This window comes from Erinaceus europaeus, unplaced genomic scaffold, assembly GCF_950295315.1.
Source record: "Erinaceus europaeus unplaced genomic scaffold, mEriEur2.1 scaffold_509, whole genome shotgun sequence".
Taxonomy (NCBI): domain Eukaryota; kingdom Metazoa; phylum Chordata; class Mammalia; order Eulipotyphla; family Erinaceidae; genus Erinaceus; species Erinaceus europaeus.
In genome coordinates, this window is record NW_026647479.1 from 47,089 (window position 1) to 72,794 (window position 25,706).

General features: G+C 38.5%; 1 protein-coding gene and 1 non-coding gene across 3 annotated transcripts in view; one reads left to right on the top strand and one right to left on the bottom strand.

The window, feature by feature from the left end:
- Positions 1-25,706, top strand: part of AP1G1 (adaptor related protein complex 1 subunit gamma 1) — a 64,605-nt gene that overhangs the window by 25,659 nt on the left and 13,240 nt on the right. For both annotated transcript variants that reach the window (XM_060184047.1, XM_060184046.1), the window contains 7 exons: positions 6,342-6,466; positions 10,600-10,741; positions 12,632-12,728; positions 14,740-14,816; positions 21,221-21,316; positions 21,682-21,762; positions 21,870-21,968. In XM_060184047.1, coding sequence (XP_060040030.1) covers positions 6,342-6,466; positions 10,600-10,741; positions 12,632-12,728; positions 14,740-14,816; positions 21,221-21,316; positions 21,682-21,762; positions 21,870-21,968 — 717 coding nt within the window. The remainder of the gene's footprint in view (positions 1-6,341; positions 6,467-10,599; positions 10,742-12,631; positions 12,729-14,739; positions 14,817-21,220; positions 21,317-21,681; positions 21,763-21,869; positions 21,969-25,706) is intronic.
- On the bottom strand, positions 9,101-9,225 carry LOC132536352 (small nucleolar RNA ACA64). The gene has a single exon (XR_009547963.1). It is a non-coding gene; the product is annotated as a small nucleolar RNA ACA64 (small nucleolar RNA).

The window sequence follows — 25,706 nt, forward strand, 5'->3', positions numbered from 1 at the left end:
TTGGGTCTTCTCCTTTTTTTGTTTTGTGAATCTGGCTAAAAGTTTGTTGATTTTGTTCACTCTTTCAAAGTACCAACATTTACTTTCGTTGATTTTTTGTATGGTTTTCTTATTTTCAATGTTATTGATTTCTGCCCTAACTTTAGTGATTTCTGTCCTTCTGCTTGTGTTAGAGTTCCTTTGTTGTTCTTCTTCTAGGTCTTTAAGATGTGCAATCAGGCTGTTTTTATTTGTGCTTTTTCTTGTTTCCTAATGTGTGCTTGTATGGCGATGAACTTCCCTCCCAGTACTGCCTTAGCTGTGTCCCAAATATTTTGATAGCTTGTGTCTTCATTTTCATTGATTTCTCGAAACATTTTGATTTCTTTCTTGATTTCCTCTTTGACCCAGTAGTTGTTAAGTAGTGTGTTGTTGAGCTTCCACATTTCGGGACTATTAGTAATCTTTTGTTGATTGTTAAGTGTTAGTTGAATTCCACTGTGGTCTGAGAAGATGCTTGGGATGATTTCAATGCTCCTGAATTTGCTAATGCTGTCTTTGTGGCCTAACATATGGTCTATCTTTGAGAATGACCCATGTGGACTTGAGTAATTCCAGTCTCTTGGGATGAATGACTCTGAAAATGTCCAGTAGTTCTAGTTTACCTATCTCTTCATTTAGCTCCCTTATGTCTTTATTGATTTTCTGCCTGGATGATCTGTCAAGTTGAGAGAGTGGGGTGTTGAAGTTCCCTACTATGACTGTGTTGCTGTAGCTCTTTCAGTACATGTTTGATGTATTTAGATGGCTTCTCATTGGGTGCATAGATGTTAATAATTGTTAAGGCCTCTTGATTGACTGATCCACTGAGCATTAAGTAGTGTCCATTCCTATCTTTTTAAATCTTATCTATTTTAAAGTCTATCGTGTCAGATATGAGAATAGCTGTTCCTGCCCTTTTTTGTGGGGCATTGGCTTGTATGATAGTTTTCTATCCTTTAACTTTAAGTCTGTGTTTGTCTTGTTGAGTTGGATGGGTTTCCTGTAGACAGCATATTGTTGAGTTATATTTTCTGATCCATCTTCCTACTCTGTGTCTTTTAATAGGTGAATTCAGGCCATTGACATTTATTGATATCAAAGACTGAAGATATTTTAATGCCGTTATTATAGAGTTTGAGAGTGTTCTGATATATGGCATATTTATGGTGGTCTGACTGTTTATAGCAGACCTTTTAGAACTTCTTTTAGGGCAGGGTTGGTGATTGTTGATTCTTTCAACTGTTGCTTGTCTTGAGAAGGTTTTGATGCCTCCATCTAGTCTGAATGACAGTCTAGCAGGGTACAGTATTCTTGGTTGAAAGCTTTTCTCATTGAGCACTCGATAGATATTTTGCCATTCTCTTCTGGCCTGTAGTGTTTGTATGGAGAAGTCTGCTGCTAATCTTATGGGTTTTCCTTTGTAGGTGACTCTTTGTTTTTCTCTCTTTGTCTTTACTCCTTTCCATTCTAAATATGATGTGTGTCTTGGTGTCTTTAAGTCTGGGTTAATTCTGTTTAGGACCCTCTGGGCTTCTTGAACCTTTATGTCTTTGATGTTGTCTGGATTAGAGTAGTTTTCAGCTATTATGGCCTGAAGAATGCTTTCTTCGGTATGCCAATAATGCGTATATTGTTTCTTTTGAAGTCATCCCATAGGACTCTGTTGTTGTTTCCAGTATCTCTCAATCTCTTTTTGAGATCTTTTACATCTTTTTTAGTTGTCTCTAATTCGTCATTGATATTGCCAATTATCTTCAGCCTCATTGATTCTATTCTCTTTCCCCTCTACTGTTTTCTGGAGTTCATCTGTTTTGTTATCCTGTTCTGATACTCTTTTAGCTTGTTTAGCTAGTTATGTTCTTAGCTCAGCTATTTTAGTTTTCAGCTCTAATAACCTTGAGATAATTAGTGTTTTCTTCCAGATTTTCATTTGTTGTTCCTGTATTTCTGATTAGAATTCTTTCAGACTCTTTACTCACACCTGTGATTATTTCCTTAGCTAGTATTTGGATATTGACCTTATTATTTTTTGCTTCACCCTTTGGGGGACTTTTATCTGGACTCTTGTCCTGGTTCATTTCTCCCCTATTTCTTCTTTTTTGTTTAACCATTTAATATATTATGAGTTCCCTCTCTCAGTACTTTTCAAATTATTGATCACTATTGCCTGGATTGCCTTGTGTCTAAGTAAGGTAATTAAAGGGTTCACAGTGGTGGAAGTTAACAGTTGTTTCAATAGTATTTTTTTTTTAATTTTTTTAAAAATTTTTTTAAATTTTTTATTTTATTTTATTTTTCCCTCCAGGGTTATTGCTGGGCTCGGTGCCTGCACCATGAATCCACCGCTCCTGGAGGCCATTTTGCCCCCTTTTGTTACCCTAGTTGTTGCAGCCTCGTTGTGGTTATTATTATTGCCATTGTTGACGTTGCTTTGTTGTTGGATAGGACAGAGAGAAATGGAGAAAGGAGGGGAAGACAGAGAGAGAGGGGGAGAGAAAGACAGACACCTGCAGACCTGCTTCACCGCCCGTGAAGCGACTCCCCTGCAGGTGGGGAGCCGGGGGCTGGAACCGGGATCCTTACGCTGGTCCCTGCGCTTAGCACCATGTGCGCTTAACCCACTGCGCCACCGCCCGACCCCGTTTCAATAGTATTTTAATCCCTGATTTTGGAGCTCAGTGGCTTAAAAGCCTCTTTTGTGCTTTTTCTTCCTTGTAGGCTATGGGAGCCTGAGGGCTTTTTAAACTATAAGTAGGCTTTTTAGCTTAATCCCTCACTTCTTCTTCTAGCGGTTGCCCTTCTTCCGTAGCCAGTCAACAGCATCAGGTTGAGCCTGATGTAAAGTTTCGAGACCTCCTTTGAATCTGGAGAGGTGGCAGTCATTGACTATGTGGGTCATAGTCTGTCTGTAGCTGCAGGGGCAATTTGGGTCGTCTCTGGCTCCCCAGCGATGGAACATAGCGGCGCACCGGCCATGGCCTGTTCGATAGCGATTGAGGAGGGCCCAATCATAACGTGCTAGGTCAAAGCCGGGTTGATGCCTGCAGGGGTCTGTGATGACGCTTGCAGGGGTCTCTTCACCAAGAGATAAAGCAGGGTGTGGCAGAGATAATCCAGTGGTTATGCAAAGAGACTTTCACAGCCCCACCGCTATGCCAGGGAGGTATAGGTCTTCTCCTGAGTTTCCTAGTTAGATCTCTGTCCCATGGTGTCCCTCCATTCCGCTGCTCCAGATTCTGAGGGCAGTAGCAATGGAGACTCAGAGTTGCACTTGGTGAGTCTCCTGGGAGTCTTCTCCCTTCAGCGGTCCCCTTGTTGGTGGAACAGACTGGAGGTGGTGTCTCTGATAAACTGCTGGTGTGTTACTAGCCACTTAATCTCTCCCTAGGCTCCTCTCTGTCCACCTGCCACACGTGTTTGCACTCACTGGTGATTTGGTGGGTTCCTGAAGTCGTTCTAGTCTAGTCTTGTTCGGTCCGAGGTGGTCTCCTTTGGTATTCCTAGTAGTTTTTGGTAATTTTTTTTTTTTCCTCCAGGGTTATTGCTGGGCTCGGTGCCTGCACCATGAATCCACCACTCCTGGAGGCCATTATTTTTCCCTTTTGTTGCCCTTGTTGTAGCCTCGTTGTGGTTATTATTATTGCCGTTGTTGATGTCGTTCATTGTTGGATAGGATAGAGAGAAATGGAGAGAGGTGGGAAAGACAAAGGGGGAGAGAAAGATAGACACCTGCAGACCTGCTTCACCGCCTGTGAAGCGACTCCCCTGCAGGTGGGGAGCCGGGGGCTCGAACCGGGATCCTTAAGCCGGTCCCTGCGCTTTGCGCCACATGCGCTTAACCCACTGTGCCACCGCCTGACCCCGTTTTTGGTAAATTTTAAGTGTTACACAAAGCCACAAATTGTATCCTATAGTCAATCTTGACTCTTGTGCCTGCCTAAAAAATCAGAAGGTAATATTAATGCTAAACAATGTGTTACTATTATTATTGTCATCATCATTTATTTATTTTGGGTAAAGACAAAATGAAAGGAAACAGAGAGAGAAAGGCACTGGGTATGAAGCATGCCTTTTGGATTTGGGAACTGGGGCTGGAATCTGGTCCTTGAACATTTTAATGTGTGCACTCAACCAGGTGTGCTACTACCAGACATGTTTTTCTCATTTTGCGTCTTTTAGAAATTGTATAGAGGGGGGCTAGGCCACCCAGTTGAGTGCACACATTACTATGTACAAGGACCTTGGTTCAAATCACCAGTCTCCATCTATAGTGGGGGAATCTCCATGAGTGGTGAAGCAGAGCTGCAGGTCTCCTCTCCCTCTCTCCGTCTTATCTCCCCCTCAATTTCTCTCCACACTAAATAATAATAAATACTTAAAATGTTTGGATTGGGTGCCAGGTTGTAACGCAGTGAATTAAGCACACATGGCACAAAGTGCAAGGACCAGCATAAGGATCCCTGTTCAAAATCCTCTGGCTTCCCACCTGCAAGGGGGTTGCTTCACAAAAGGTGAAACAGGTCTGCAGATACCTATCTTTCTTGTCCCCTCTATGTCTTTCCCTCCTCTCTCGATTTCTCTCTGTTCTGTCCAACAACAACAACAGCAGTGATAATAACAAGGGCAATAAAAAGTGGGAAAAATAGGGGCTGGGTGGTGGTGCACCTAGATGAGTGCACATATTACAATGCACCAGGACCCAGATGCAAGCTCCCGGTCCCCACCTGCAGGGGAAAATCTTTGCGAGTGGTGAAGCAGTGCTGCAGGTGTCTCTCTGTCTCTCTCCCTCTCTATCACACCTTCCCTCTTGATTTCTGGCTGTCTCTATCCAATAAATTATAATAAATTTTTTAAAAAATGAGAAAAATGGCCTTCAGGAGCAGTGGATCCGTAGTGCAGGCACCGAGCCCCAGTGGTAGATAACCCTGGAGGGACAAAAATGTTTGGATTATTTGTATAATGCTTGGTGTTTTCTATAAGTATTCAGTAAGGATGATGAAAATTTCAGTGATACTGTTGGAACATTTTCTTTCTCTGCTAAAGTGTTTATAGAATTACTAAATGTAAAGACTTAAAACCCTTTAAATTGAAAAGATGTATTTTTATTTTAAACCATGCCTGAAAAGACATGTTATTTCTAATATTTTAAACTACTGATTTTTTTCCTGCTAATATTGTAAAAATGACTTTCATCATCTATTTTAGCCATTGATTTTTAATCAAATGTGTAGAAGCAAGGAAAATTTAGCCTCATAATCTTCTGTCATTCTCACAGGGCTTTTCAGTTTTCCTTTAGGCCCTGATTATTTTTCTCTTCAGTCTTTGTAGACATGCTCATGATAGAACTAATACCATAAGTTTTCATGCCAGCATACTGAATGAGCAGTATTTAAACAGCTTGGAACAATTTTATTAGTAAACTTTTCTAGGTTCCTTAATTTCACTTTTGAGTATAAAGTTAAGATTACATGGAACTAGTCTTATGATCTTAGATCCTGTGTGCACAGGATTCTGTTTAGGATGTAATGATTCTAAATGAGAGCATTGTTTGAAAAATAAACTTACTCAATTCAATCCAAGTACCACAATAAACAAGAACTGAACAGTGTTCCTTTTGGATAGACTAAGTTGTATACACTTCAACAAAACATCTTTTCCTTGTTAGTTAAGATGGAATGATAAAGTATACCAAAATATTGTAATTTTTAGAAAGTCAAAGAGACTGACTACAAAGACTCTAAGTTTGGAGGATATCTAACAACTATATAATGAAGAAATATGTTAATTTTACTACTCAGTTTTCCGTTGGCAATTTTTATTTTGTATTTGACCCCTAAATCCTGCTTCCCATTATAGTAATTGGTTCAAGCTCTAAATGTAGCCTATTTCACATTATACTAAAGTTAATTATTGTGCTTTCTTTTCAGTTGTATATTCTTAATATTTAGAACATTAACATTCTGCTCTCTTTCCATTTGCTGATCTTTTTGCTATTAAAAATAGGAGCCAGTTCATAAATACTTGAGTTAGGTGCTCATTTAATACACCTGATTATTAAATTGGGGATTGAGTTTATTAAGGGTTTATTTTAGTACTTTACTGATTTATGTTAGAGTGGCAAATGTTAATGTATCATAAAACATTTATTCTAGAGCTTGATTAGTATTAGCAAGATTTTAAATCTTTGCCTTTTTTGGTGATTTGATGTGAGTTACATCTACTTTAGTCTTCCATTAACTGTTTTGAAAACATTGTTTTTTGTTTTTAGATTTTGATGTTCTTTTTCTTTCCCTTTTTTATTTCTATTTTAAAATTTATAGTTGGAATGCCTCAAGCTTATTGCCTCTCAAAAATTTACAGACAAACGCATTGGTTACTTAGGGGCAATGCTGCTGTTAGATGAAAGACAAGATGTCCATCTTCTCATGACCAACTGTATCAAGAAGTAAGTCTTCTTCATTGATTTTTATTAGAGTAAATTTACAGACGAAATAAACTTCATTGATTATTTGGGTGCCAAATGTTCAGGCATCATATGCAAGTGTATGAAAGTATAAAAACTGACCTTCAACCTTCTGCATCCCACAATGATGTTGGGTCCATACTCCCAGAGGGTTAAAGAATAGGAAAGCTATCAGTGGAGGGAATGGGATACGGAGGTCTGGTGGTGGGAATTGTGCGAATCTGGAATCTGTACTCCTCTTATCCTATGGTTTTGTCAGTGTTTCCTTTTTATAAATAAAAAATTTAAAAATAAAAAAAGTATAAAAATGCTAGTATATGAGTCAATAACCATTTAAGTTAAAAGATATGGTGGTGGAGGGAGTCGGACTGTAGCGCAGCGGGTTAAGCACAGGTGGTGCAAAGCACAAGGACCGGCATAAGGATCCCGGTTCAAACCCCGGCTCCCCACCTGCAGGGGAGTCGCTTCACAGGCGGTGAAGCAGGTCTGCAGGTGTCTATCTTTCTCTCCTCCTCTGTTTTCCCCTCCCTCTCTCCATTTTCTCTCTGTCCTATCCAACAACGACAACAACAATAATAACTACAACAATAAAACAACAAGGGCAACAAAAGGGAATAAATAAATAAAATAAATATTTAAAAAAAAAAAGATATGGTGGTGGAGATAGCATAATGGTTATGCAAAAAGATGTTCATGCCTGAGGCTCTGAAGTCTCAGGTTCAGTCTCCCACATGCCAGAAATAAGCAATGTTCCTTTTAAACTTTCATTTATTTGTAATATTTCTGTATTTGACAGAAATCAGTGATTGGGAGATAATAGGTGATCACATTTTTAGACAGCTTTTATGCTTCTCTGTGTTAAATAGTGTTCTACATTAAGATTTCCCAGTGGGTGGGTGCCAGGTGGTGGCACACCTAGTTGATTGCATATGTTACCATGCATAAGGACTTCGTAACTTCTTCTTCTTCTAGCGTTTGCTACTTCGTAACTTAAGACTTTGATCCCCACCTGTAGGGGGAAGCTTTGTAAGCAGTGATGCAATGCTACAGGTGTCTCTGTCTTTTGCTCCTCTGTCTTTCCTCTCATTTTCTCTCTGTCCTATCAAATTTAAAAATAAGTTAATATTTTTTAAAAATTAAATTCCCACCTGCAGGGGGAAAGCTTTGCAAGTGGTGAAGCAGTGTTGCAGGAGTCTCTCTTATCCCCTTCCCTTTTGATTTCTGCTGTCTCTATCCAATAAGTAAATACAAATAACAAAAAAAAATTTTTAAAGATTTCCTGGGGGCCAGGGTGGTAGTGCAGTGGATTAAACACATATAGTGCCAAGCATAAGGACTGGCGTAAGGATCCCGGTTTGAGCCCTGGCTCCCCACCTTAAGGATCCCTGTTCCAGCCATGGCCCCCGTCTGCAAGGGGGTTGCTTCACAAGAGGTGAAACAGGTCTGCAGGTGTCTGTCTTTCTCTCCCCCTCTCTGTCTTTCCCTCCTCTCTCCATTTCTCTCTGTCCTATCCAACAATAACAATAGCAGCAACAACGATAAGTAATGAATACATAAAATCTTTTTTTAAAAAAGTAGAAAAATTTCAAAAAGAGGTTTTTTTTTGTGATTGGGGCTTCACTACTCTAGGCTGACCTGTTCACATAGAAATGGATGGGGCAGGAGTGGGGGAGAGCTGAGAGAGAGAGAGAGAGAGAGAGAGAGAGAGACACCAACACCATAATACCCAAAGCTTCCTCCAATGCAGAGGGGGCTAGGCTTGAACCTTAGTTGGGGGTATAACAAGGACAATGTCCAAATTTCCAAATGAAGTGAAAGAGTAGAGTACATATATGCACTCATATTTTTTATCAACTCAATATTATTCCATTGTATATAAATACATACCACAACTTTTCTTAACTAATTATCTGTTATCGAACATTTGGGTTGCTTCCAAGTTTGGGCTGTTACAAATCACAATTTGAACATAGTTGTACACAGATCTCTTTAGATGGGTTCATTTGCTTCCTTTGGATATATCCCCAGAAGAGGAATTGCTGGGTCATTGTTATACCTGTGAGAATGTTATACATTAGAAAGGACATTAAGAACAACTGTAGGGGGAGTCGGGCTGTAGCGCAGCAGGTTAAGCGCAGGTGGCGCTAAGCACAAGGACCCGCATAAGGATCCTGGTTCAAGCCCTGGCTCCCCACCTGCAGGGGAGTCGCTTCACAGATGGTGAAGCAGGTCTGCAGGTGTCTGTCTTTCTCTCCCTCTCTCTGTCTTCCCCCTCTCCTCTCCATTTCTCTCTGTCCTATCCAACAACAATGACAACAATAATAACTACAACAATAAAACAACAAGGGCAACAAAAGGGAATAAATAAATAAAAATAAATATTAAAAAAAAAAGAACAACTGTAGGAGAATATTGGAGGTGGCAGGACACTTCTACACTGCTGCGTACAAATACAAATTGGACCAATCCCCGTGGGAGATATTAGGAAGATTTCTCAGAACAAGTAATTTTTTACTGCTTTGTCATAGACAGTCACAAGTAAAACCTTCCTTCTTTCTCTGATTGTGCTCATGTGCAAGTAATTTTTCCCACCATGCTCCCCCCCCCCCCCCCTGGGCGTGTCGGGGCCTGGGCTTCATCTGCGCGCACTGCGGGCAGGCTGTGAGCTAAGGCCCTGATGGCTTTAGGTGCCGGATCTCACCCACTGCCACGGTAGAGGCTGAAGGTGATTTTCTACAGACGCTGATCCCACCATGCTTTTTATCATCATGTACAAATAATAATTTGTTAGTGTTGTGAAAATAGTTGGGATCTTAAGGTCCCTTTGAAATAATTTTGTCAGTGATCTTTGAAACGATTTAAGAAACACTAGATTTAAACAGGAAAATATTCTTAAAGCTGTAGTAGTGATAGAAGTATAACAACTCAACTTCTGGGGGCCAGATGGTGGTACACCTGGTTGAATGCACGTGTTGGAATGTGCAAGGACCCAGGTTCAAGTCCCCCAGTCCCCACCTGCAGGGGAGGGAAGGCTTCATAAGGGGCGAGGCAGGGCTGCAGGTGTCTCTTTGTCTCTCTTCCTCTCTATCTTCCTCTCTTCTCTCCATATCTGACTGTCTCTGTCAAATAAATATAGTTCTTTTTTTCTTATGAATAACTAAAAGTGTAAAAGTTAAAGTAACATCAGAGTTAACAGTACATGATCAGATCAAATGTTTCAGAGTGTTTCTATTGTGTTAAGTCATAATATATTCTTTAATGGCAGAGATTCTATTTTCTAATTTATTTTATTTTAATGTATTTTTCTGATTTATTTTAAGTAAAAGATTTTGATTAATGTGTATCTTTTTGTAGCTAATTAGTAGAGCATATTAAATCTCTTTTCCCCTTTATTGGGGCTTATAGTTGACAGTAAGATACAGTAGTTAGCACATGTATAAATTTTTTAGTTTTCTGCATAACACTCTAACCCCCCACCTAGGTCCTCCTCTTACAACGTGTCCCAGGACCTGAACACTACCCCCCACCCAAAAGTCCTTTACTTTGGTGTATGAATGTCTTCTTAAATTTTTTTAAAAACATCTTTTAAAAGAGATTGTGTTGTTGACAGCTTTTACTTTCAGTTGTGAAGTTTCTTTTTTCTTTGTTTTTTATTTGATAGGACAGAGAAAAACTGAGGGGGTGGAGGAGTAGAAAAGAGATACCTGCAGCACTGCTTTATCACATATGAAGCTTGCCCCCTGCAGGTGGGATTTGGGAACTTAAATCCTGATCCTCGTGCATGGTTACAAGTGTTTTCAACTGGGTGCGCTATCACCTGACCATCTGTTTGTGGAGTTTTCTGAAGAAAATTGTTTTTGGCGTCTAACAAATAAAACATGTTGCCCAATTGCTGTTGTTGGTATTTGAAAACATTGAGTTGCAAGCCTACAGTACTGTCAGTCAGTTTACAATATTGACAATATGTAACCCCCTCCTCCCAGCAAATAATATTGTTATTTTCTTTTCTGGAGAAATGGTAACTCATTCTTGGCTAGGTCATTATATCGTGAAGCTTTTTAATAGGAAGCCCCAGGCAGAGCTTGTTCATTCTACCATCTTTCTTTCTTTTGCAGTGATCTTAATCATAGTACACAGTATGTACAGGGCCTAGCACTATGTACCCTCGGCTGTATGGGCTCCTCAGAGATGTGCAGAGATCTTGCAGGAGAGGTAGAGAAACTCCTGAAAACTTCTAACTCTTATTTAAGAAAAAAGGTAACCTTTAATGAAATTAAGTTTCTGTGATTAAACTAGGGAGTATTGATTAAGGAAACAGGAAGAAGCAAATTATTAATGTTTGCAAGTTCTTATGACAATATATCTTTCACTGTGTGGTAAATGTATTTTAAGTAATGATATATGCATCAGATGTCAGAATGCCTTTTATTTCTTTTCCTGCTACCAGGGTTATCAGTGGTACTTAGTGCCTACAGCACTCCACATCTCTTGGAGGCCTCCGCTGCCACTCCAACTTTCTTCTTTTTCTTCTCCCTCCTCTTCTTCTCCTCTTCTCTTCTCTTTTAAGTGAAATACAGAAAGAGGTAGAAAGGTAGAGTAATCCAGAGAGAAAGAGACCCTTTTGCACTGCTTTGCTCCACTACTGCTAAAGCTTTTCCCCTGCAGGCACTCCCATATGGTTGGCTACCTGGATATCGAGCTAAGTACTGATAATGCATATACTCTATCAGCCCTAGAATTAAAAAAATAATAATAATAAAGATAGAGACAGAAAGGCAGAGAAAATGAAAGGCACCGCAGCACCAAAGCTTTCTTCCGTGTGGTGGGGGCTGGGCTCAAACCTGGGTATCACACATGGCAAAGCAGTGCACTATTTGAGTGAGTTATTCTGCAAGACCTTATTGTTTCCTAAGTTACCTGATTCTAAAGAGTATTAAGTTGAAGCAATAGTAAACAGATCTTCATGAACTTAATTTTATCATACTATTGTTCATATCTTTGTATCTCTGGAAGGGCAGTTCCATTGGGACCTAGATAATACTGAGAAAATTCTTAAAACCTATTTTCTGCAGTCAGCGTATCTAAATGGAATAATAATGGGGGATGATGATCTTTTTCTTTTACCTAATTTTACTTATATACATGGTTTTTTTTATTGTGCTCGAACCATTAAAACTTTATAAATAAAGTTTATAAAATTAATAAGTACAACATGTAAACACATGAAGCACACCTGAAACTTATTATTTTATTGCAATGCTACTTCAATAAAATTCTAAATTTGATTTTTAAAAAGTGAGCTCATGCTATTGTCAGGTTGGCATTTATTGTGCTTCTGTATTAATGGCATAAGACAGGTTTTGAAAGTACCTAACTTTTCAAGAATCATAATGGCTGGAAACTAAAGCTAGATCTTTCTCTTAAAGCATGTGTGAATTGTTTTTTTCAGAAGTATATCATTTCACTAAATAAAGCATTCTTATAAAGTTGGAAAACTTTTTGTTCCCCAATTAAAACATGAGGATTAGTTGAAATATCTACTTATTAATGTATCAAAACTTCTATACAATTCAACTGTGGCATCTAGTAATTATGGTTACATTGCAGGGCAGACTTTGGATGTATCATTTTTTTATGAATAAGCTAAGACCATCTTTTCCTTAGTAGAGGCTAACTACCTTTCAGATTTCTTTCTTGATGTCAACAGAGTGAATTGGGAAAGGTATAGGTACTGTTAAAAGTAACATCAGACCTAAAGTATTTGAAGTATTATGCTATATTTTTATAAAATATTTTGCTTATCTTATTCAGAGGACTGATTTTTATAGGTGGATGCTTTTTTTTTTTTCTTTTTTAACTTTCTCAAATACCACACAAGTTATTTTGGTAAAGTCATATTAACCATTATATACTCTAGAAAGTTTTTTCTACTTAGCTATTTAGAAAGATGTGAGCAGGTGAACTAAAAGTTCCTTTTAATGTAATAGTATAAATTGGAAAGTCCTTTGTTTATAAATAAAAATCTGATATCTAATGCCTTATTTTTTTCTAGCAGATGAACTAGTTGATAAAGTTTTTGTTGTTGAAATTGGTTGTCCCTGCTTACTTGAAATAAATCTTTTGTCCTTTTATTTTTTTTTTTTATAGGCAGCACTATGTGCTGTTCATGTCATCAGGAAGGTTCCTGAACTTATGGAGATGTTTTTACCAGCAACAAAAAATTTATTGAATGAAAAGAACCATGGTAATGTGACTTGGGTGCACTCATGAACTGTTGACGGAAAAAGGGGAAAGAGAAAAAAACTTCAGGCAACGTTGGCCCTTATGTCTCAGTGTAGTGGAGTTGCTTTTTACTTGTGCTTTCTTTCCCAGGAAAAATCTGATCTGACTGATCTCTACACTGATCTTAGTTTTATAATTAGAGATTTATTTCTTCAGAGAAAATTTATTATTATTTTACTTATGGCCATCTTTTACTATATTTAAAAGTGCTATATTAAAAAGTACTACTATTCTGTGTACTATAAGCCTTGATTTTCATATATAAACTTTATTCCTGTTATTTCATAATAAAAGGAAAAATCCTTTCTTAATTGCCTGTTAGGGTTTATGAAAAACATTTTATATTTCTTACATGAACAGAAACTTGAAATGTATACTCAAATATATTTATATAAATCTTGAGGGAAGTTAAATAGAATGTGGCTATTCTTTTCCTAATTTTTTTTCTCATTTTGAAGTCAGTTAAGTAAGTTCTGAGTAAAGAAAATTTATATGCTCTAAATTCTGAGAGAAATGATAATGTGTACTTAATTTAAATAATTCAGTCCTAGAAGGATAAAAATATGCTTACAGAATAGATGAGTGTTTGGTTACACATATTTATTATTTAGTGAAACTGTTGTGAGGTTCTTTTTAGCTATTCTTGTACACACAGATCGACTTTTGTCATCCACAATCACCTTGAAGTTGTAATACATTTTATCTCAGAATTTAAAATCTCACTAAGATTGAAAAAGGAAAAAAAAAAAAAAAGGTAGGGAGCCGGGCAGTAGCACACATGGCGCAAAGTACAAGGACTGGTGTAAGGATCCGGATTGGAGCCCCCAGCTCCCCACCTGCAGGAGGGTCACTTCACAAGCAGTGAAGCAGGTCTGCAGGTGTCTGTCTTTCTCTTCCTCTCTTTGTTTTCCCTTCCTCTCTCAATTTCTCTCTGTCCTATCCAACAATAACAACAGCAGTAACAACAAGGACAACAAAATGGGAAGAATGACCTTGAGGAGCAGTGGATTTGTGGTGCAGGTTCCGAGCCCCAGAGATAACCCTGGAGGCAAAAAATATATATTTATTTATTAACGAGGGAGAGAGAAGAATGAGAGGTTGATGCTGGAGATTGAATTGAACTCCGGGCCTCATGCCTGGGAGTCCAACTTTTTTTTTTTTTTAAGATTTTATTTATTTATTTATTTATTTATTTATTTATTAATGAGAAAGATAGGAGAAGAAAAAGAACCAGATATTCTGGTACATGTGCTTCCGGGGATTGAACCCAAGACTTCATACTTGAGACTACAATGTTGTATCCACTGTACCACCTCTCAGACCACGAGAGACCAACTTCTTAATTCTTAACCACTGTGTCACCTTTATGGCTGCTTATTAAGATTTTCATTTCTTCGATTATCTAGAATAATGAAATACCTTGAATAATTAATAACCTAAGAATGTTGATTTAGTATAGAACATATGGTATCTAGCTTATTTTGATTGTGAACATGCCTTAATGGTCTCAGGAGAAATATACTGGTTGCCATTATTTACTTATTTAGCCATATAATTTGTTTAAATAATTCTTTTTTTTTTTTCTTGATAGAGATAGCCAGGAATTGAGAGGAAGGGGGATATAGAGAGGGAGAGATACTTGAAGCACAGCTTCACCATTCATGAAGCTTTCCTCCTGCAGGTGGGGACTGGGGGACTGAACCCATATCCTTGTACATTGTAACATGTTTACGCAACCAGGTGCACCACCACTTGACTCCCTTTTTAAAATATTTTGATTTCACTGGCCTGTCCAGTATCAAATCTATTAAGTACCTCTTTTGTGTTCACCTCAATGCTTAGATTCTTTGGAAGATAATAATAGGAAAAATACAACTCTCCCATTGGAATTGACCTTCAGAACTCAAAGTCCTGCTTCGTGAAGTTGAATTTTATAGCTTCAGTTTTCACTTTGATGTGTACTTTTCTTTCAGGTGTCCTTCACACATCTGTAGTTCTCCTTACAGAAATGTGTGAGCGAAGTCCAGACATGCTTGCACATTTCAGAAAGGTAAGTGTCATAATCTGTGCCTAAGCCTTTCTTGATTGAAAACTTATTTTTTCTGAACAGCACTTAATTTTATCACTCATGAATTTTTTTTTTGAAAGAAAGTTACGGAGTTGAATAAAAGACCCAACCAGCCCTGCTATGCTGTAGGGCTGGAAGCCAGATTTAGACATATAAAAACTGGCAGAAGTACAGTGTTTTCTATTTCATAATAGTAATCTTCTAATTGTTGGCAGCCAATCTTTCTTATGCTTTATTTGTTGTTTTCACAGTTACGCCCAGAAATATAACCTGAAGTCAAATTATAAACAGGAATTATTTGTATGTCATATTAAAAAAAAAAGATTTATTTATTTTAATGAAAGAGAGAGAGTGAGCTTGTGTGCAAGTGAGAGCACTGCTCAAGTCTGTCTTATGGTGGTGCCAAGGATCGATCCTGGTACGTTTTGAGCCTCAGACATTCTCATCTGTTGTGCTGTCTCCTCGATCTATATTGTTTTTATATTATTATTTTTCTAATATAGGTTATTTCTTTCCTTTTTTTGTTTTTAGGATGCAAACTGAACTTCAGTATTGCTTTTACCTAACACAGACTTTTCTACTGTTGACTTACCTGATAGAAGCCCCTAGGTTTTTAAAGTTCCACCACCTGCTCTTTTATTTATTTTTGTTTCCAAGGTTATTGCTGGGTCTCAGTGCCTGAACTATGAATCCACTGCTCCTGCTGGCCATTTTTTCCACGTTATTGAATAGGACAGAGAGAATTTGAGAGGAGTGGGGGAGATAGAAAGACACCTGCAGACCTGCTTCAGCGCTTGTGAAACGAACCCCCAGCAGGTGGGGAGCAGGGGCTCGAACTTGGATCCTTGTCCAAGTCCTTGCTCTTCATACTATGTGCACTTAACCCAGTGTGCCATCGCCCACTCCTCTCCCCCACCTTCTCTCTCTCTCTCTCCTTCCCTTCCTCTGTCTCTCTCTTTCTCTCTCAATTTATTAATGAGAAGGATAAGGGTAGGAAGAGAAGGAGAACCAGACATCACTCTGGTACATGTGCTGCCAGGGATCAAACTCAGACCTCATGCTTGAAAGTCCAATGTTTTATCTACTGCACCATCTCCCAGACCACCCTAATGACTCTTTTTTTTTTTTTAACATTTTATTTTTTTGTTAGTGAGAAAGATAGGAGGAGAGAGTGGAAGAACCAGACATCACTCTGGTACATGTGCTGCTGGGGATTGAACTCGGGACTTTATACTTGAGAGTCCAATGCTTTATCCACTGCACCATCTCCCGATCACCCCCACCCGCTCTTTAAGGTATTCTTTTTTTAAAGTATATAGAAGGGGGTCGGGCGTTAGCGCAGTAGTTAAGCGCACATGGCGCAAAGCGCAAGAACCGGCATAAGGATCTCGGTTCACGCCCCCAGCTCCCCACCTGCATGGGAGTCGCATCACAAACAGGTGAAATAGGTCTGCAGGTGTCTGTCTTTCTCTCCCCCTCTCTGACTTCCCTTCCCCTCTCCATTTCTCTCTGTCCTATCCAAGAACAACAACATCGGTAACAACAATAGTAACCACAACAATGATAAAACAAGCACAACAAAAGGGAAAAAATAGCCTCCAGGAGCATTGGATTTGTGCAGGCACCAAGCCCTAGTAATAACCCTGGAGGCAAAAAAAAAAAAGTATATAGATACTGTTTGTTTGCTTTTTAATATTTATTTATTTATTGGACAAAGACAGCCAGAAATCAAGAGGGAAGGGGAGATAGATAATAGATACCTGCAGCCTTGCTTCACCACTCATGAAGCTTTCCCCCTGTAGGTGGGGCCTGGAGATTTGAACCTTGATTCTTGTGCACTGTAACATGTGCTCAACCAGGTGCACCATCACCTGGTCCCTCTTTAAGGCATTCTAAAGTGGAAATTTCTGTTTGTTTTTTTTTTCCCTACTTTTTTAGAAGTCATTAGCTGGAGAAAGACTTGTTCTTTGGGTGGTTACATTACTTTTATAGTTGCTGATCATTCCATACACAGGGCTAACTTTGTACTTTAGATCTAATGAGATTATGAAGACAGGTCCCCCGTCCTCTATCCTAGATGTTCATGTCTTGATTAAATTATTGTAAAATAAGTATGAGACCTGTATCTGTCCCTAATGCTTGCTTTGTATGTTTTGTTCCTGTTGTCTGTTTGGAATCCTGCTGTATGTTAGAATGAAAAGGTAAGAATTAATCCTCTTTTAGATGGTGCATGTTGGCATTAGGTCCTTAGTCGCTTTTGTGTATCTTGTATCCATCCACAATTGTGGCTTTTAAAAATATATTGATGCTGCAGCTATGCCTAATTTCAAGTTATTTTTTCTTGCATTTTTGGCTAACTCCCTTGTCTAGTTTTTGTTTTGTCACTTAACATTCCTGACACCAAAGTCAGCCTTGGATTTCAGTTGTAAGCCTTCTTTTCAGCCTTTACTTGATCTTCATTTGAAGACTTGGAGCAGTTTCCCAGTGACTTTGGTGATGGCAATTCTAGATCAGTTTGAAGCCTTGATATAAAGCATTGCTTGTTTTGAAGTAGATATTTTAGAGCCATGTGTAGGTAACCTCATACTTTTAAAAGATATGTATGTATTTCTGAGCTTTCAGTTCAGACTTAGAACCTTACTTCTCCCTTACTGCTCTTAATTAATCTTACCTAGAACTTTCATAATATTAAAAGTATTTTTAAAATATAAATACTAGTATTAAAAGACTTTGGAAATAAAAGTAGGTGGGCATCAACTGATTTTCATGGCTGCAGCCTTTCCCTTTGTTATCTTATTTTGTTTATTATTTTTGTTAGCTGGCATTCTTGTCTTAAAAATAAATCTGTGTTCCAAGAATTGATAATGCTGGACACTTTTACATTTGTGCTTTTTGTCCCAGAGTTATCTTGTCATGTGCTGATTTTTTGGTGATGAATAAAATAATAACTTAAGATTAAAAGAACTTCTCCAAGAAACAAACCATATTAAAAAAAGTAGTGGGCTTGGTTGATGGTATAATCTGTAAAACACAAATTAGCAAGTGTGAGGACCCAGCCTCCAACTGCATGGTCTTCTCTCTCGCCCTCTCTCTTGCCCTCTTTCACTCTTTTTCCCCCATTTTTTATTTTAATTGGACAAGACAGACAAGACAGAAGAAATTAAGAGGGGAGATAGAGAGGGAAAGAGACAGAGAGACACCTGCAGACCTGCTTCATCACTTGTGCACTCCTGCAGGTCGGGAGCTGAGGGCTCCAACCATGATCCTTGAGCAGGTCCTTACACTTCATACTATGTATGCTTAACCTGATGTGCCACTGCCTGGTGCCTGCTTCCCCCCCCCCCCCGCCCCCCATTTCTCTCTGTCTCCAACATAGTTAATAGAGAAAAGGCAACCAGAAGCAGTGGATTCATCTTGTAGGCACTGAATGCCAGCAAAACCTCTAGTAATAAATAAATAGATAAATAACATTTAAAAAGAAAAAGTAATGGAAGACATGTATAGAACAGAGATTGAGAAGAATACAAGAAGAGTTGCTTTTTGTGCAAGGCTTGGTAATTAGATGGCTTCTAATTTATTTTTTAAATGTTTTATTTATTGGATAAAGAAAGAAAGGAAGAGGAAGGGAATGAGGAAGGGAGACACTTGCATTACTGCTTCGCCACTTAAGAAGCTTTCCCCTGGGAGTCAAGCGGTAGTGCAGCTGGTTAAACGCACGTGGTGCAAAGCGCAAGGACCGGCATGAGGATCCGGGTTCAAGCTCCAGGCTCCCCCCCTGCAGGGGAGTCGCTTCACAAGCGGTGAAGCAGGTCTGCAGGTGTCTGTCTTTCTCTCCCCCCCCCCTCTGTTTTCCCCATTTCTCTGGATTTCTCTATGTCCTATCCAACAATGACATCAATAACAACAATAATAACTATAACAATAAAACAATAAGGACAACAAAAGGGAATAAATAAATAAGAAGCTTTCCCCTTGCAGGTGGGGATCAAGGGCTTGAACTCAGATCCTTGAGCATTGTAACATGTGTACTTAACCAGGTGTGACACTGCCTGGCCCGATTCTTCTTCTTCTTCTTCCTCTTCTTCTTCCTCCTCCTCCTCCTCCTCCTCCTCCTCCTCCTCCTCCTCCTCCTCCTCCTCCTCCTCCTCCTCCTCCTCCTCCTCCTCCTCCTCCTCCTCCTCCTCCTCCTCCCCCCCCCCTCCTCCCCCCCTCCTCCTCCTCCTCCTCCTCCTCCTCCTCCTCCTCCTCCTCCTCCTCCTCCTCCTCCAGGTTTATCACGGTGGTTCGATGCAGGCACTACGATGCACTGCTCCTGGCAACCTTTTTTTTTTTTTTCCTTTTAATTTGATAGGACAGAGAGAAATTGAAAGGAGAGAGAAAGATAAAGATACCTGCAGACTCTCACATAGTACTATGTGTGCTTAACTTGGTGCGCTATAAACCTGCCCTCCCATTCCTATTTTATTACAGCATTTCAAAACAGTTAACAATTATATGATTCTTATTTCTAATACAAATTTTATCTCCCCAACAATTGACATATTTAAGGAGTGCTCAGTTTAAAATTTACAGATCTCCATGGCTTATATTAGTTTTAATCTTGGAGAGGTCCAAATTTGATTTTTTGTTTTTCTTTAGGTAACTTAAGATTCACTTGATTCTGATGTGTTCAGACCAAACTTGTTTAAAATCACATAGTTAAGGGAGTCAGGTGGTATCGTAGCGGGTTAAGCTTATGTAGCGCAAGCCCAAGGACTGGTGTAAGGATCCTGGTCCGTGCCTCTGGCTCCCCACTTGCAGGGGAGTCCCTTCACAGGCAGTGAAGCAGATCTTCAGGTGTCTTATTTTTTTTCTCCCCCTCTCTGTCTTCCCCTCCTCTCTCTGTCCTATCCAACAACAGCAATAACAACAACAATAATAATAACCACAACAATGATAAAACAACAAGGGCAACAAAAGGGGAAAAAATGGTCTCCAGGAGCAGTGGATTTGTGGTGCAGGCACCGAGCCCCGGCAATAACCCTGGAGGAAAAAAACAATCTCATAGTTATTTATTTTTGTATTCAGAAATAACCTTTGGGTTGTGCATGTTTTGATTGGGTATAGTTTGACTTATATCAATATTTTACTTATTTATTTATTTACTGGATAGGGACAGCTGGAAATTGAGAGAGAAGGGGTGATAGGAAGAGGGAGAGAGAGATACCTGTAGCTCTGCTTCACTACTCACAAAGCTTTTCCCTTGCAGGTGGGGACCAGGGGGCTCGAACCCGGGTCTTTGTGCACTGTAACATGTGCTATCAGCCAGCTGCATCACCACCCAGTACCAACTTGTTTCAGTCTTAGTTCCCTTTTATAGTTGGGGAGTAGGGAGGCCATGAAATCCAAAAGTGTGAAAAAAAAATTGTTTTTTGAGTAGCATCAGTTGGGCCTGTTAAGATTGCCTCCAAAAGAGGGAATTTACTTCATTTCATTCACTTCTTAACCGTTTAAGTGATTAGAACTGTTTGCATTGCTAAATTGAAGTTTTAGTTTGTGACTGAAAAGCTTTGTATTATACCAAGCAACCATTTTAGATAGAGCTTTGATTTGTTTGTTTTATTGTTCATGTTCCTTTTCTGTCAAGTCATTGTTTTATATATCACCTTTTGTTTTTCCTGTCCTTTGTTGAAAAGGATGGAACTAGTTCAGGAGGAGAGAATTATTTCCTTTTATTTGAAATAGTGTACTTTAAAACTATAATGTTAGGGCAGGGGAGATGGCATAATGGTTTTGCAAAGATACTCTCATGCCTAAAGCTCCAAAGTTCCAGGTTCAATCTCCCATACCACCATAAGCCAGAGCTGATTAGTGCTTTGGTAAAATGAAAATAAATAAATAAAATAAAAATTAAAAACTATAATATCACTAGTAATGTTTTGGGTATGATAATGTGTTGTTGTTTTGTCTGTGGCAGGTACCATTACAAAATTGTGATGTTGTAAATCTAAATGACTGGATAAACAAACAAAATATTTGTGTTGCATAGGTATACCAATTAAAATAGAAGTAGAAATGCAATATGTTATAAAACATAGGGGTCTGTTTTACTTTAAGATTCTTACGGGATTTCTGATAGTCTGTTATTTGTGGTATCTTTCCATATTTGACTATGACATAAAACTTCTAATGTATCTTTTTAATTCACATGAAATACAAATTTCCTTCTGACTTCTTAAGTACATTTAAATATATTTATCAAACATAAGTAGTATATTAGTAAATTGTATCAGAAGAATTGGCTTAGATTCAGGCCTTTAGTTTTCGTCCCTAAATCTAAATTCCTTGCCTATTTATGAGAATTTCTATAATGTTCATTGTTTTCTCATGCACGTTTTCCCTTGCAGCTTGTGCCCCAGTTAGTTCGTATTCTAAAGAACCTCATTATGTCCGGCTACTCACCAGAACATGATGTTTCTGGTATCAGTGACCCCTTTTTGCAGGTGAGGTCAAAAGAAAGTTTTGGATAATTGTTATTTGGCTTATGTCTGTGTTAATACTTATGGAATGATTTTTTGTCCTTTTTCTTAGTTTATGTTATGTATAAATTTGGCAGTAAACTGACTGATAGTATAGTAAATAGTGACACAGTTCAGACTAGTGTTATAGACTAAATTATAGGTGTAGTATGAGTAATATTTAGGGATTTGGATTAACCTATATGAATCAGTTCTGTAGGTGGTAGTATCTTTTAGCTGTGATTGGTAGTGTGGACAAGACGAAAGAGCATACAATGCATTTATAGATGTTTAAAATTCTGTTTATGGCAGATATAATTTATTGATAGTTCTCATACTTTGCACATTAGGTACGAATTTTGCGGTTATTAAGAATTTTAGGACGAAATGATGATGATTCAAGTGAAGCTATGAATGATATATTAGCACAGGTAAGTAGACCAAGCTTTCATTATATAAATACTCACAGTAGAATGGTGGCTGTTATTTGATAGTATTTTTTTTAATCCCTTATGTATTGCACTTTGTGTCTTTTCAGGTTGCCACTAATACAGAGACTAGTAAAAATGTAGGAAATGCTATTCTTTATGAAACAGTTTTGACTATCATGGATATTAAGTCAGAAAGTGGATTACGAGTAAGTCTTCTTAAATCTTTGCTTCCCTTCTAATGTTTCATTTAAAATAATTGACTTAGGTGTAAGGATCTCGGTTCGAGCCCCTAGCTCCACATCTGCAGAGGAGATGCTTCATAAGTAGTGAAGCAGGTCTGCAGGTATCTTATCTTTCTCTCCTCGTCTCTGTCTTCCCTCTTCTCTCCATTTCTCCCTGTCCTATCCAACAATGACATGAACAACAACAATAACTACAACAATAAAACAACAAGACAACAAAAGGAATAAATAAATATTTTTTTAAAATTTTAAAATTGACTTGAGGGCAGGGGTAGTTAGCATAATAGTTATGCAAAGTGACTTTCATGCCTGAGGCTCCAAAGTCCAAGGTTCAATCCCCCACACCTCCATAAGTCAGAGTTGAGCAGTGCTCTGGTTTAAAAAAGAAAATGACTTGGAACTTAGTGCTTTGGAACTGAATTCCATCTGGAAATTGACTTTCGTAAAAAGACTGTTACAGGTGGTATGGTGCTTTTGGTGGATTTGTTTTGTATCTGAAGTATCAGCTCCCATTGAAGGCTTAATTTTTTAAAAACAATTATTTAATTTGATAGGACAGAGAAATTGAGAGGGAGGATAGAGAGGGAACAAGAGACAGAGAGACACCTGCAACACTATTATACTACTTGTGAAACTTTTCCCCCCTGCAGGTGGGTTGTTGGGGCCTTAAACCTGGGTCCTTGTGCCAAGGTAACATCACTTAACCAGGCACACCATCACCTGGCCCTTGAAGGCTTAAAATTGTAGCCTTCACATGTAAACTTTGAAATTTTCTTTTAGGTGAGAAATAATATTATTTTCTTTCTATTTACTTTTAAAACAGAGTACTGTTAAATTCTGACTTATGGTCCTAGGGGTTGAATCTGGGACTTTTGGTACCCCAGGCATTAAATCCATTATTGTTATTTTAAAAATTGTCACAGGGTTAGCTGGGGTTTGGTGTGGGCACTACCTGGTGGCCAATTCCCCCACCCCTACCCCCTTTCTGTTTTCTTTGATAGGACAGAGAGAAATTGAGAGGGGAGGGGAAATAGGGAGAGAGAAAGACACCTGCAGACCCGAATCACCACTTGTAAAGCATCCTTCTTCAGGCAGGGAACAGGGGCTCAATCCTGGATCCTTGCATAGGGCAACATGTGCATTTAGCCAGATGTACTACCTTCTCCCCCCTCTCCCCCCCTTTTCCAGAGCACTGCTCAGCTCTGGCTTGTAATGAAACTAGCAATTGTCCTGAGATCTCAGAGACTTAGGTCTGTAAACTACTATCATTTTCAAAGATGGCCTGTACATGTATAGTCATCTCTATATTAAAAACCTACTGAAAGGGCTGGGGAGACAGCGTAATATAACAGACTTTCATGCCTCAAGCTCTGAAGTTCCAGGTTTAGTTCCAAGCCCCATCATAAATCAGAGTTGAGCAGTGCTCTGGTCTTTCTCTGTCTTTTTTTTTGTATCTCTCACTCATTAAAATAAAAGAAAATAAAATCTCTTTTAAAAAGAGGTTTTATTTTTAAAAAAAGACTACTGACATAAATTAGCACTTCATTAAAAAGTTAAATTGTTCAGAGTTTGGAAAATGTCACATATATTGTTCTGCATCTTGCTCTCATCACTTAATGTCATTTTGGAGCTAGTTCCAATTTATATATAGATACAGCCCTCATTAAAAAAGATTGTGACTAAAATAAAATTTAACATTTTAATCACCTACAAGTCTGACTTCAGTAGCATTAAGTAGGTTCATATTGGTGTGCAACCAACACCATTATTTCTCTTTAGAAATTATTTTACTTTTCAGACTGAAACTTTGTACTCATTAAATAATTACTTCCCATTATTTCTACCTCTATGCACTAGGCATCCACTATTTTTTCTCTGTGAATTTAACTTCTCTAGGTACCTCATACACATGGAATAAAAAGTATTTGTCCTTTTGTGTATAGTTTATTTCACTTACCATAGTACTTTCAGGGTTCATACTGTTGTAGCATATGCTAGGATTTAATCTTTTGGTGATGGCATAATAATATCCCACTGAATGGAGTTCAGCTTTAATGGGTATTTAGGACGTTTCCTATCATTTGTGATTGCAGATAATGGGTCCATAATGTGTATGTTGTACAATTATGTACATAGTGTATTTGTCAGATAAACTTCTATAGTTGGAATTATTGAAAGTATATACTTTCATTGTAAGTATTTATAGTTATTGCTAGATTCCTCCCCAGTGGCTATACCAATGCTCTTCCTCTACAGTATAAAAATTTTAAAACATAGCCGTTTAGAAATTACTGCTAATATAAGGTTTTTAAAAGAATATTATTATTTTTTTAAATTTCTTTATTGGGGAATTAACATTTTACATTCAACAGTAAATACAATAGTTTGTACATGCATAACGTTTCCCAGTTTTCCGTATAACAATACAACTCCCACTAGGTCCTTTGTCATCCTTCTTGGATCTGTATTCTCCACACCTACCTACCCAAGAGTCTTTTACTTTGGTGCACTACACCAATTCCAGTTCAGGTTCTACTTGTGTTTTCTTTTCTTTTCTTTCTATATATATATATATTTTTTTTTTTACTATATTTTTTTATTGGGGAATTAATGTTTTACATTCAACAGTAAATAAAATAGTTTGTACATGCATAACATTCCCCAGTTTTCCATATAATAATATAACCCCCACTAGGTCCTCTGAATCCTTCTTGGACTGTATTCTCCCCACCCACCCACCCCAGAGTCTTTTACTTTGGTGCGATACGCCAATTCCATTTCAGGTTCTACTTCTGTTTTCTTTTCTGATCTTGTTTTTCATCTTCTGTCTGACAGTGAGATCATCCCATATTCAGCCTTCTGTTTCTTATTTCACTCAACATGATTTTTTCTTTTTTTTTTAAATTTTTTATTTAAGAAAGGATTAATGAACAAAAACATAAGGTAGGAGGGGTACAACTCCACACAATTCCCACCACCCAATCCCCATAACCCACCCCCTCCCATGATAGCTTTCCCATTCTCTAGCCCTCTGGGAGCATGGACCCAGGGTCGTTGATGGTTGCAGAAGGTAGAAGGTCTGGCTTCTGTAATTGCTTCCCCGCTGAACATGGGCATTGACTGGTCGGTCCATACTCCCAGTCTGCCTCTCTCTTTCCCTAGTAAGGTGTGTCTCTGGGGAAGCTGAGCTCCAGGACACATTGGTGGGGTCTTCAATCCAGTGAAGCCTGGCCAGCATCCTGGTGGCATCTGGAACCTGGTGATTGAAAAGAGAGTTAACATATGAAGCCAAACAATTTGTTGAGCAATCATGGATCCCAAGCTTGGAATAGTGGAGAGGAAGTGTTAGGGAGGTACTCACTGCAAACTCTAGTGTACTTCTGCTTTCAGGTATATATTTTGCAGTAGTTTATGGATACGTGTGCACATAAGCTCTCTCTCACAGAAACTGGTGTATATCTAGGTTATGGGACTTTGTTAGAAAGTGAACCACCTGAGATGAAATTAGAGTGTACTATAAAAGGAAAGGTCTCATCCTAGTAATGAAGCTGAAGGGTTGTCATTCCACACGTGAAGTCTCTGGATACAGTCTGAGGTGAAGCATGTTGAGGTGGCAATCGTTGCGTTGGTTAGGTTGTGATCGGCAGATGCAATATTATTTGGTTTGGATTGGGAGATGCATACGGGAAAGTGGGGCTTATC